This window comes from Entelurus aequoreus, linkage group LG05 (assembly GCF_033978785.1).
Source record: "Entelurus aequoreus isolate RoL-2023_Sb linkage group LG05, RoL_Eaeq_v1.1, whole genome shotgun sequence".
NCBI classification, from domain to species: domain Eukaryota; kingdom Metazoa; phylum Chordata; class Actinopteri; order Syngnathiformes; family Syngnathidae; genus Entelurus; species Entelurus aequoreus.
Window position 1 is genome coordinate 75,143,047 of NC_084735.1, and position 13,859 is coordinate 75,156,905.

The 13,859-nt window shown below is 40.0% G+C and overlaps 1 protein-coding gene across 3 annotated transcripts in view; it reads left to right on the plus strand.

Annotated features, from left to right (window-relative positions):
* Positions 1-13,859, plus strand: part of LOC133651033 (protein POF1B-like) — a 39,282-nt gene that overhangs the window by 22,433 nt on the left and 2,990 nt on the right. For 2 of the 3 annotated variants that reach the window (XM_062048907.1, XM_062048909.1), the window contains 8 exons: positions 7,817-8,049; positions 8,128-8,146; positions 8,225-8,299; positions 8,377-8,469; positions 10,599-10,712; positions 13,241-13,393; positions 13,471-13,590; positions 13,668-13,805. In XM_062048907.1, coding sequence (XP_061904891.1) covers positions 7,817-8,049; positions 8,128-8,146; positions 8,225-8,299; positions 8,377-8,469; positions 10,599-10,712; positions 13,241-13,393; positions 13,471-13,590; positions 13,668-13,805 — 945 coding nt within the window. The remainder of the gene's footprint in view (positions 1-7,816; positions 8,050-8,127; positions 8,147-8,224; positions 8,300-8,376; positions 8,470-10,598; positions 10,713-13,240; positions 13,394-13,470; positions 13,591-13,667; positions 13,806-13,859) is intronic. The other variant, XM_062048908.1, reaches the window with a different exon arrangement.

Here is a 13,859-nt window from a genome sequence, read left to right on the forward strand (position 1 = left end):
GTAAAATGGATGGATGGATGGATGGACGGACGTTTAAAACAAAACTGTTATTAATTAGTAAGTATACATTTTTTGAGCCTTTTTAGAGAAAATCATACCATTGTAGTAAATTATGCAAATTACTCGATGATTTCATGGTGACCACCCCCATAGCCACGCCCCCACCACCACAGGTATCTTGGCAGTTTATGGGAAACACTGCAGCCAATTTAGACCCGGCAATACCGAGAACGACACGAAAAGACGCGAGGATTATGAGTCATTCTTCATCTAAATGGGAATATATGAACATTCTAGCAGTCGGCATCCTAATGACAGCAGACCTTGTACAGTTAGTGATGTTTAATTATGTTTGTTGGCTCTCATGAAATCTGCAATGAACAAATTTCAGTGATGTTGTGGGGGAAAAAAATAACATTGTGATGCTTTTTTAAAATTAATGCGCCGCGTAGGCTTAAAATGATCAAAATACATAAATATTAAATGTCATTATAAATGTGCCTGTTACTGCATGACATATATACTTACATTATGTATATAAAACCTTAATGGAGGTGTTTGGAAGTTTTTTTAGGGGCTTTATAGGCAGACTAGAGCGGCTCCTGTAGGCTTCATTGTAAGCAGACTTTTGATTTGATTTGTTTAATATTTAGAATGCATAAAAAAAAGAGAAACATATGTGTTCTTGTTTTACATAAGAATTGTGAATGATAGGCACAATTCCAAAAAAGTGCAGTTCCCCTTTAAGCGCAAAAATTATGACTGAAGTGCTGAAGCTGTATTTTCATTTGCACAGTTAGTTAAGATACTTATTCATTTAGTTTATTTTAATACAACATTATTGTATGTAAATTATTTTTTAGTCAGTCATTTATGAGTCCCTTCGTATGCAGCATATTTGGTTATTACCTTTTTTTCTAATCAGCCTGACCTAAGCCAAACGTGGATGTGTTAAATATTAACACATATGATTAACACATAGTTTCATATGATTTGACAAGGTTGTAAACGGAAAGTAGGTTAGATATAATTATTATATGTGATTTAAATTAAGAGTGAGATTACTAATTCAGTTGTATTATTTGTGTGGGCCCCAAGGTCAAGGAGATTAAAAACTCTAGGAACAGAGGATACGTGTGATGATAACAGAAATAGAATGTACTAGTGACGTTGGACTTAATCAGGATTTTAAACATGAGCAAAGTACTAATTACATACGCAAATACATTTTGCCATGCAGATAATTCACTTATCATACAAGATACTGCGATATCTTTACTGGGTACCCGTAAAAGGAAACAGGACTTCCAGTATTACCGTTTTTATTCCTACTTGAACGATACACAAGCCTCCAGCCAGGTGGAAACAGTGCTGGAATTAGTCAACAGGCTGACACTAAGTATATATAATACACATAACCTTTGGGTTGCCCATGAATACAGTAGGTAATGAAGATGTCCTAAAGTAGAATATGCTCTTTACTTTGAGCAAACAACTGGCTTGATACATACATAAATATTATCAGCTTTTCAATCGAGTTTTTAGTCGAAGCAGAGCTTTGGTTGCGGGACACAGACGATATAAATAATATAAATCGCCATAATGCATGTTGACACATTCTAGCCATGTTCTGCAATTTGGACAGCAACAAAGTCCTCAAAGCAATGTAGCATTCCGCTAGTGAGCACAGCTAATATCCTTCCACAGTGAGAAGCAGCTTCTAAGTCACTGATTCTCACCTCCATGGCCGCAAATAAAGTATGTTTTTTTACAAGTATCATTATCACTGGGTGACTACAGGATGATGCATAGCTAAACATGCTACACTACACACTGTAACAGGACATACGATGCCATGCTAACTGCTAAACTAGAGCTCTTGGATGTAAACAGAGGCGTGCAGATTAATAGAAATGTAGATCACAACGATACCAAGTACAGTTTCAGTACATGGTTGGTAGTACAGTGATTAGATTGATATTTGTTATTATCATATTATGGGCTTTGTTATCGTTTTTAAACTCAGGAAATAAGTCCACAGACACAGAAGAACTTTAAGGGCAAAAACCAATTTAAATCCGAGCCAATATTAGTTTTTGCTTACACGTAAGTTATTTTAAACTTTAATACTACTTTGCTCAATATATTTCATGTAATAAAAGCGAAAAATGATATAATCAAGAAAATATTTAATATTGTTACATGTTTTTGACTGATAATTGTGATCAAAAACATTCAATGGTCTTGAACATTTGAAGTATCAGTATTGGTGTCAGATCATGCACTGCACTTAGGGCCCCGCGATGCGGGTTCCTAATGAATTAATGAAAGACATGATATGAATTGTTACCGCATTTTGGATCGATACCCACATTTGTATTATTGCCGAAAACTAATGTAAAGTATCCGAACAAAAGAAGAATAAGTGATTCGTACATTTTAACTTAGGATAGGTACCGAATCCAATTCATGTATAATTCAAGTGTTCCATGTTACGGTAGCAGAGTTGCACGTGACGTGACGCCCGGTTGCCAACTCAGCAGGCTCTGCGCACTTCAGCACTTGGCGATCACTCCAGCAGCACTGAGAGCGGACTCCGCCAAATGACCTCTAGGTAATGTTGCAATTTTAATGCCAACAAAGAAATTGACTCCAAAAACACGCCCGAGTAAAGGAAAGTAAGACTCCACTTTTGCGCTAGCTTAGCTAATATACATTGGCTTAGTTATTGACATGCTATTGATTAGCATTAGCGATTTTACATGGCGTTTTGAACACCACCAAATTTGTTATTGAAAATAACCACTAAGATACAATCAAACAGCTGATGGGTAGTAAGTACATTACTTATAGTATTATCACTTTTGGGCACAGCAAAGATTAAACTGACTTGCCAACACACCATAAACGATACACTATTGCCATCTTATGTCTTGGACTTGCAACTCTATATGAGACTCAGAAATGTCACAATAAAACACAATATTGGACTACTGGACAGCAGTTATCATAACCAGCTCATTTTAAAAATGTTGCAATAAAAAAACTAATTTTATTATAAATAACAATTGATATATATTAACACGCACGAAAGTTGGTACTGTTGAGTACTGGTATCGATTCCCAGGCACCGGAAATTTGCTACCATAATGGTTCTCATCTGTAGTTTTAACAGAAAGTAACCAGGTATAACAAGTAAATTAGCAAGTAGATTTATACCTTATTTTTCGGACTATAAATCACAGTTTTTTTCATACTTTGGCCGGGATGCGACTTATACTCAGGAGCGACTTATGTGTGAAATTATTAACACATTACCATAAAATATCAAATACTATTATTTAGCTCATTCACGTAAGAGACTAGGCGTATAAGATTTCATCGGATTTAGCGATTAGGAGTGACAGATTGTTTGGTAAACGTATAGCATGTTCTATATGTTATAGTTATTTGAATGACTCTTACCATAATATGTTACGTTAACATACCCAGGCACGTTCTCAGTTGGTTATTTATGCGTCATATAACGTACACTTATTCAGCCTGTTGTTCACTATTTATTTATTTTAAAATTGCCTTTCAAATGTCTATTCCTGGTGTTGGGTTTTATCAAATACATTTCCCCAAAACATGCGCCTTATACTCCAGTGTGACTTATATATGCTTTTTTCCTTCTTTATTATGCATTTTCGGCCGGTGCGACTTATAGTCTGAAAAATACGGCAATAGTTCTGAGAAAATAATACAACTGGAAATGATGCAATATGTTACCGCTTATGTCAGCAGCCAAATTAGGAGCCTTTTGCCTTCTACTATATATTTTGTACATTTCATAATAATTGAGAAGCACTGGAAACAGGGAAATGGCGGGCAGAAGCAAAGTGCCTGCCACTCCTTTTTCATTTGACAAGTTTGTGCAAAGCTTGCAGCTGAAGCGCAACATTATTTGACATATTGACTGAATGGAACCATTGACCTAAAACAAATGCAATCATGTGAATAGATAAACTTGCTAAAACACGTATGAGTCTGTGTTATACTTGCTAATCCGGCCTATCTGTAGCTCAACTTTTTAGAAAGTTGAAAAAATACCCTGATCTAACTTTTGAGTAAAGCGCTCAACAACCAGTATCAGACTAAAAGGTAAAGAGGCAAACTTTGCTTGGTTCTCCTACCAATCACAGAAAGTTGAGGAGATGATGATAGTGTCAGCTACAGGTGGATGTCAGTGCAGAGTGAAGGTATATATAGCATGCGGCACTTCACACAACAGGTTATGCAACATACGTGTGTGTGCACATAAAGACGAGGTGCTGGGTGTGTTTTGGACTTTGTTGGCTCAGTGCAGACGGAGCGAAGCGGCATTCACTCGCACACACGGTGGGAACTCGGCTAATGTTTTCAAAGCCTGTCAAGTTGCACATTAGGGGAAATCTCCCTTAAATGCAGTTTTGACAGAAGGGATTACAATAAAATACCAATACTGATGATTGAGAACCAGAAAAATGATGCTGTTACATAAATAATGATGCTCATTTTTGACTCTCAAAAGCAGTGGTTCTTAATTATTTCCTTTTTTCACACCCTTTGTGAAACGAAACACTATTGATAAACGCTAATGTGCATTCATTTATCTGTACAAATCACAGAATGAGTTGCTGGCACAATCGTTCTGGAAATAATCAACTGATTATCAAAATACAGTCAGGGCAATGTACGCTTTGTACTCTCTTAATTACTGTCATAAAGCTGTAAATCTCTTCTCCATCACCTCTATTCTGTGTAGCGCTTCTGCCACCTAGCTGGAGGCTTGTGTATTGTTTAAGCATTAATTATTTTATTTGTATTCTTTATATTTTGTATATAGCTTCAAAAATCCACCTGACAGTTATTGTACACTCTGGTTAGAGAGAAACTCTTGTATATCCAGCACATGTGGAAAACTGACAATAAAGATGACTTTGAATTATGTAAAGTTACTGCAAACTAATAATACACAATAAATATGTTACTAATACCTCTCTGACAGCATAAGTCAAAACTGGGCATTATAAGACTTCGCTGCCTTTACAAAAATAATCAGAACAATTCTAACCGTCGTGTACCTTTTCAAAACATGCTCAGCTGGTGCTCTCCAGTCCTCCAGGTGGCGATATTACGTTTAACTTGTTTGGATTTGGCGAGCATCCTATTCCAAACACGTAATTCGTGCCTGTTTCATCACATCAAGTATATCTAGAAGTAGCTTTTATTATATTTTATATATATTTTTTTACAAACAAAAGGAATGCCAGTCTTCTAGGTGGCAGTAGCGTGCGCTACAGTTCTGGATGACCGCATTGCCCACCATGGCAATAAATCATCATCAAGTATAATTTGTCTATAACATTTTTATAAGTACACCTCTGCATAACAGTTTATCCTTATTAACATTAAAGACATATATTAATTTATATATATTAACATATATAAAATATAGATCAACTTATAACAAATGATAACTTAAATAACATTGTTTTTAGTCTGTAACAGAAAATATTCTATTTGCCAGAAAAAAATATCCTCATTTAAACAAATTTTGTTTTGACTGACTTGAATCATTTGAAAAAGATAACATTAATTAACTTGATAAATGATAATACATTCAAATTGATCAACAACAATAACTTACGGGCACAATATATAAAACACTATAACCTACAAAACAACAATAAAACAATTTTAAAAAATTAAAACGAGGAGGTCAGGATTATTAGCTATAATAGGCACGTTTTGTAGTGCACAGCTTTTCCAAGCGAGATTTGAAGGAATGATAGTGCATGATACTGATAAAGCATGTCACATCCAAGGGGGCCCTTCCCACTAATTGAGAAGAACTGCTATACTCCAACCATGTCATCGAGTTTATCTAAAAGTAGCTAGCGTTAATGTTCAGATAGCATTATTTTCTTACAAACACAAGAACCGCAAGCCCCCAATCTTTACATCCGTCTACGCTGCTTTTACGACGTAATTGTTGCGTAAATTGGCTTGGCGTCATAACGTCATAACTTTGCGCTGACTTTAACAAATGTCACAATATTTGCATTTTTATTGCAGAAAAGTTCAACAAATGATCAAAATTAGCCAGCCTCACTCATATTCTTACTTCTTTTGTTTTCGACATGTTCGTGCGCTGCTGCCTCATGTTGTCAGACTTCAGTACCGCAAATGCGTAAGCTTTTTTTTTTTTGCATAACGTACCTGCGTAATTTAGAGTTTAAACTGCTACTCGGAATAGGAATTCTACTAAATTTCCTTGATCGATCAATTAATTCCCTCAGCTGATGTCATGTTCCATCCATGCATCCATCCATCAATTTTCTTCCGCTTATCTGAGGTCGGGTCATTGGGGCAGCAGCCTAAGCAGAGAAGCCCAAACTTCCCTCTCCCCAGCCACTTTGTCCAGCTCCTCCCAGGGGATCCCAAGGCGTTCCCAGGCCAGCCGGGAGACATAGTCTCCTTAACGTGTCCTGGGTCTTCCCCCGTGGCCTCCTACCTGTCGAACGTGCCCTGAACACCTCCCCAGGGAGGCGTCCGGGGGGCATCCTGACCAGATGTCCGAACCACATTCATCTGGCTCCTCTCGATGTGGAGGAGCAGCGCCTTTACTTTGAGCTCCTCCCGAATGATAGAGCTCCTCATCCTATCGCTGAGGGAGAGCCCCGCCACCCGACGGAGGAAACTCATTTTGGCCGCTTGTGCCCGTGATCTTGTCCTTTCGGTCAAAACCCAAAGCTCATGACCATAGGGGAGGATGGGAACGTATATCGAACGGTAAATTGAGAGCTTTGCCTTCCGGCTCAGCTCCTTCTTTACCACAACGGATCGATGCAGTGTCAGCATCCCTGCAGACGGCGCACCGATCCGCCACTCTTCCCTCACTCGTAAACAAGTCTCTGAGGTACTTGAACTCCTCCACTCCTCCCCAACTCGGAGATGGCACTCGACCCTTTTCCGGGCAAGAACCATGGACTTCGACTTTCCCTGCAGACGCCGCACCGATCCGCCACTCTTCCCTCACTCGTAAACAAGTCTCTGAGGTACTTAAACTCCTCCACTCCTCTCCAACTCGGAGATGGCACTCGACCCTTTTCCGGGCAAGAACCATGGACTTTGACTTGGAGGTGTTGATTCTCCTCCCAGTCGCTTAACAATCGGCTGCGAACCGATCCAATGAGAGCTGAAGATCCTGGCCAGATGAAGCCATCAGGACCACATCATCCGCAAAAACCAGAGACCTAATCCTACAACCACTAAACCGGATCTCCGCAATGCCCTTACTGCACCTAGAAATTCTGTCCACATAAGGGCTGATTAGTCGACAGCCCTGACGGAGTCCAACCCTCACCAGAAACGGGTCCAATTTACTGCCGGCAATGCGGACCAACCTCTGACACAGATCATACAGGGAGAGGACCACCACGATCAGACGGTCTTATACCTCAATGTTGAGTGCCTCCCTCGTGACATTTTCAAAGTTCTTCCAAAGGTGGGAATTGAAACTCTCTGACGAGAGACTCTGCCAGATGTTCCCAGCAGAAATGTGAGTTTTTTTTTATTGCAAAGTAGTTGAGCTTCATCAACAGCGCCTCTGCTGGTTGCAGCCCAGTAGTGCACTCTTTAGTGCCTGGATTGTTTCGAGATGCTATGAAAGAGTCATTGACTTGATCAGTGGAAGGCTGTGTTGTTATGCTCCTAATAGCAAAGCAGTCATGCTAATATTGTTTCCTAGATTGCAGGGGTTGAAGTTGTGCACCTGCCTTGTTCCTGACAGGAGGAGGAAGAGGCAGTAGAGGTGGAAGAGGAGGAGGTCATCACCGTGATTCAGCAAAAGCCGCCGCCGGCCATCGAGAGGATCTCCAGGACGGAGGTCAGGACAGACCTGAGCGAAATCCATGAGAACAAGTTGGACACGCGCTACTTTGCTGGGCTGCTGGCCGACGTCTACAGAAAGAACTGCGACATTCACGCTTGCATATCCGAGCATGTGTCCAAGATCAGAGGACAGTAAGTGTGCTTGAAATTAGAAACTGCTATGCTATAAACTAATAGAATAAACAAGTTGCCATTTTTTGCCTTCAATAGGAAACTGGATGACTACAAGGTGAGCTAACAACTATCTCCACTCACACTTATTTGAAGAAGACTTTTTATAACTGTGCAAATAACAATGTGCATCTAGGTGGAGGATGTGGAATCTCTTCTCCCAAAAGGAGCCACTGAGCTGACCAAACAGCAAATTCGATACCTGCTGCAGGTAACGATCAGCACATCTGGCTCAATGTTGAAATTGCTGTGTCAGCTGAATGTAAAGTGTGTGCATGTGTGTGTCAGACTCGCCTGACCGCTGATAAGAGCATGCGTCTGCTGCTGTCCACCTTCAGCAGCCTGAGAGAAGAACTTCTTCACATGACCGAAGACCTGCGGGTAAGAACATCAGAGCATAACTTGAGCGGATTGGTCGACAGACACTTGGGACCATTTTAGGGAGCACTATAGACAAGTGTATATACCGTACTTTGCCGGCTATAGAGCGTATTTAAACCGCACCCACCACATTTTAGAAGAAAAAAATATGGTTACATACTGTATATTAGCCGCACCGGACTATAAGCCACAGCTATATACCGGTATAAAATATTTTGTAAATGACCTTACTAGTTTCCAAACGGTGCCTGTAATTCAGCAGTAAAACGGCTGATCAAACAAAACAAGAAGTCCTTGTCATGGACCCACTAGCTGCGGAAGCTAGCTCTCCAATCAGCTAAACACTCAATAACTCCACGGTGATGTTTTGGTGAGTGTACAAAACTGAAACAACACAAAAAGAATGACATTCTTGTCTGTGTTAGCATTATTAACTTACAATAACATTATGTTATTGTAAGTTAATAATTCTAACACAGACACTTGTGAACATGTTAGCGTATTCGCTAATGCTAACGACGCTAACGTCATTACATTACGATAGAACATACAAATATACATGAAAACACTTCTACAGACATTGATTGATTGATTGAAACTTTTATTAGTAGATTGTACAGTACATATTCCGTACAATTGACCACTAAATGGTAACACCCGAATAAGTTTTTCAACTTGTTTGAGTCGGGGTCCACGTTAATCAATTCATGGTAATCATCACACGTGACAGTTTGGTAAGTATGCATTGTTTTAGTTATATTGGAAAACTTACAAACGTTGCTTGCAGTAATAAATAAATGATAAATGGGTACTTGTATAGCGCTTTTCTACCTTCAAGGTACTCAAAGCGCTTTGACAGTATTTCCACATTCACCCATTCACACACACATCCACACACTGATGGCGGGAGCTGCCATGCAAGGCGCTAACCAGCAGCCATCAGGAGCAAGGGTGAAGTGTCATGCCCAAGGACACAACTGACGTGACTAGGATGGTAGAAGGTGGGGATTGAACCCCAGTAACAAGCAACCGTCCGATTGCTGGCACGGCCACTCTACCAACTTCGCCACGCCGTGAATGAAGAATCCGAAGACGAAACTGATTATACTTCCGGTTCAAAGCACGAAACAGGAAGTACATTTTTAACCCGCAGCACCTGCAGTGAGCGAACTCGTCCAAAGGATGGTGCCATAGCACAGACAATGACACGCCTTTTTGTTGAATACAAAACATTATGGCCGTTAGCCAAGAAAATTCCATCAATTAGCCGCACCGATTTATAAGCCGCAGGGTCCAAAGCGTAGGAAAAATGTTGCTGCTTATAGTCCAGAAAATATGGTATATCACATATGGGCCATTCCACCATATCTGAGCCATTTTCTTTTGTAATTGTCACAAATCAACATTTCTGTCCTTTTTCAACTGATAATACACATATGGAACTACTCAAAGGTTGTATTGGTCCATCTCAGGCAACTCTATTTCAGTTGTATAAAGTAACAGCATAGAATTAGAAAAATATCAAAAAGTTTGTATAGTGAAGCAAATTTCTCCATTTGATACAATGTAAATATGAATAATAGGTTCCATACTCAACAAAAGTCCCTGTTTTAGTTAAGGTTTGTATACTTTGAAGACAATATAAAGTGCAATACCGTACAGTACATGAAACAAACATAACAAGGAGGTGATGAATCAACTGTGTCTTTACTAACAAGCCAAAACAAAAACAACAACAACAACAACTAACCTGTCTCGTATGTGCTGCTGTGAAAATACGTGCACACACACATAAGCCCCTTTGGTACCCTCACAAACAACCAGAAATCACGTTGTGATGTTGGTAATTATGGTGGTACTTGGAGAGCCAAGTGTTTTCCGAGGTGGTACATGGTGAAAAAAGTTTGAGAACCACAGATATAGAGTGTATACAGAGGCAGGTTACAACATGATATCGTTTAACATGAACCAACAGGGTTAAAAATTACACAAATATCACCATGTTTATGCTTTAGTCTGGATGATAATAACATATTTGCTTGTGTAGTTGCATTCCTGCGATTGATAAAACTGGACACAATTACATAAACACCAGATAGTAAGCTGCTGTGTGTTTGTGTTCGCTATAGCGTCTGGAGAGCGAGAAGGAATCCCTGGAAAGAGACCTGGCCTTCAAAGCGGATCAAGCTCGGCAGTATGACAGCCTCCTGGAGGACGTTCGTGAAAATAACCGTCAGCTTCAGGTACATTTCCACTTAACCTGTCCAGTTCAGTTTGGTACGGTTCGGAATGGTTGATTGCTGCTAGCTGCTTTAGCTACATATAAATAGTGTGACATCACAGCAGCTCGACACAATCAATGCAACCCGCAATCAAGACGTATTTTATCTTCTTGCCTGAAGTGAAATCAACCAATCAGCAGACCTTAGTGTTTCTAGCTCCACCCTTTAAGTACATGTACAACACACAATTGATTGATTATTATTAAATAACATTAAAGGTATAGCACAATAAATGTGAAGTTAATCTGGAGTTTCAAACTAAATAAACAATGAGAAATGAGGGCCAATGAGCTCTGGAATGTATAACTTGGGGCCAAACAATATTGCGGAGTGACAACTGGATTGATAATATCTGGAAAAGAGGTCATTATCAGATAACACAGGATCCTATTTAAGACGACACATTAACAACCAGCAGTAAGTCTTCACCATTCATCTGAGATTGTTACATGACTCGATAGGTGCGGCTGTTTCGGTTAGCAGTACAGCAAAATGCATTCAAATCTACAGCACAAACCCGTTTCAAGAGCAGATACACATTGTACAGGGTAACAGAACAGAAACGCTGATTGGTCGCCACTTAAGGCCTCCTGCAAAAGGTGGGAAAAAGTAGCCGGGTGGGGGTGGGGGGGTGTGTACTTGATAGCCGAAGCACATATACACGTGTTGACACAGAAACCACAAGACTTGCAACAGGAGGGGAGGGGGATGGAAAGGGAAGGAGTTTGTTGTGTCTTCACTACACTGTCCTCTGGGGGAGTCTCGCAGCAACTACCTGGCCACGTCGCTTGCAGGCAGGGAAAACAGTCCAGATTAGAATGTTTGTGTTTGAGCGTGCGAAAAAACACATTTAAACTTTTCGCTCTAATTGTCCATTTCTGGTGCTCAAATTCATTGTACTTTACCAGGAAGAGCAACAGCGTCTCCAAGAAGTCGTCAAGTTTGCAATTTAGTCCAAAATCACAAAAGCCTGAGTGCCTGGAGCTCTGCCGGCATCCTCCAATAATGTTTGGCAGCTTTAGGGTACTGTGAACGGCTGCCAGCATCTTACTATTTGTCCATACACCAGGGCAACGCTTACTCCAATCAGCAGAAGTCCTGTTATCATGGTTTCCGAATAGGCAGATATCTTCAAAGTCCTCGACTAAAATGGTCGTCAGGCACGCTACTCCCAAGAGTCCGTCGAGTGTTCAGCAACAACCGTCCGTCAAGACAGGCAGGTTCCCTCGGACCCGAAACCTTGTCGATTTTGTTGAGAGGCGAGTAGATCAATTCCATTGTTTAAATTTTGGAGAGCAATGCAAATAGAGGCAACAAGAACGTTAAGACAAGACAAACCAAAGAAGCAAGCAGGAGAGATAAGCGAGAGGGAAAGGGAGCGTCCGCCTTTGATGAGTGCCAGAGGACACAGCGGTAAAAACTATTTGAACGATAGCAGCTATGAACTCATGTAATCTAAGTTACAACCTGTTTTTTTGCTCAGGGGAAAAGGGATGCGTCTTTTTGAGGGAGGCTTTTATTTGTCTAATTATGGCAGGGTATTTATTAGAAGTCTTGTTCAACTTTTGTATGTAGGGTGGAATGCGAGAACATTAAATTAATTATCCTAATAATTATTTAAATGTGTCAATAATTGATTGAAATTCAACAAATATGGTATTAAATGTGTCAATTTAATATAAAAGTACATGTAATGACCTATTTGAACTAATAATTTCATTATTCAAATAGTTATTGATTGTAATATTTCTTTATTTAGTTAAATACTTCAAGACTTAATTATTTACATAATGATTAACATGCTCTGGATCAGCAGGTCTTGCTTCCACATACGCCGCAAGGTCTAAAATATGTACAGATTCGTGTTAGTTCCGCCCACTGACTTTGAGGGGCGAGTTTGACTGATAAAATAAGTTTATGAAGCGCTGACACCCAGGTTCATGAAATTTAATACATCCATCCATCCATCCATCCATTTTCTACCGCTTATTCCCTTCGGGGTCGCGGGGGGCGCTGGAGCCTATCTCAGCTACAATCGGGCGGAAGGCGGGGTACACCCTGGACAAGTCTACAATTTGAAATAATTGATTAAATCATCACATAAAATTAAATAAGTAATTAAAATAAAAAAATACATCTAGAAATAATTAATTAAATCTCATACAATTAAATCAATAAATAATTCATTTAAAAAATTACATTTAGATATTGAAAATTTAAATAATTAAAATAAAATTTTCATTGAATAAATTAATAATACATTTATTTAATTCAAAATATAATTGATTAATGCAAATTTTAAGCAATAATTTTAAGATGTATTTTTTATTTTATTTTGTCCCGTTTGACCCCCCATAGTTTTGAACTATGCTGTCGTTGGTATGATATTCCTCATTGTTAGACTGCTGAATCATTGGAATTTCAAAAGGTACACTGCATTTATCTTTTGAATCAGCTGGTAGAAATGATCCTATTATTTTTGCGTCCAGCTTTCCCTTAAACAAACCACCGCGTCCCAGCGTTCCTTGGAGAGCCAGTTGATAAGCGCCCAAAACGTTGACGCCGGTCGCGAATTCAAAACCAAAGAACTGGAGGTGCGCATCAGGGCTTTGGAGAAGGAGAACGAGATACTGCGACAGAAGGTACAAATGCCTTGTTTTCGACCTCCAACACGAGAGGGTGTGAAAATATCCAAAATACTTTTTCCCTTTTTTTGCAGCAGGCGGGGCAAGCCAACAGCAGCAGCCTGCACATCAGGACTGAAGAGTTGTCGCGTCAGTTCAACGAGCAGCTCGGAGACATCAAAAAGGACAAAGACAGAGAGATCGAGCGGCTGCGGGTGCGTGGAGAAATATGTTGTTCTTTTACCAACGTAGGTTTCAAGTTTAAGTCGCTCACCGTTTCTGCCGTCTCCAGGTGCAGATTACGAAGCTGCAGATGGAGATCACCACTGAGAGGTCGTCATCGGCGTCGGAGAAGAGCCTCCAGCTGAAGATTTCGGAGCTGCTGGCCATGCTGGAGCAGAGACAGACCACCATTAGCAGACAGGAGGAGGTCTGTGACACAACACGCGCTTTCAGTTTGCTCCTTCAACACGACTCAGCTGAT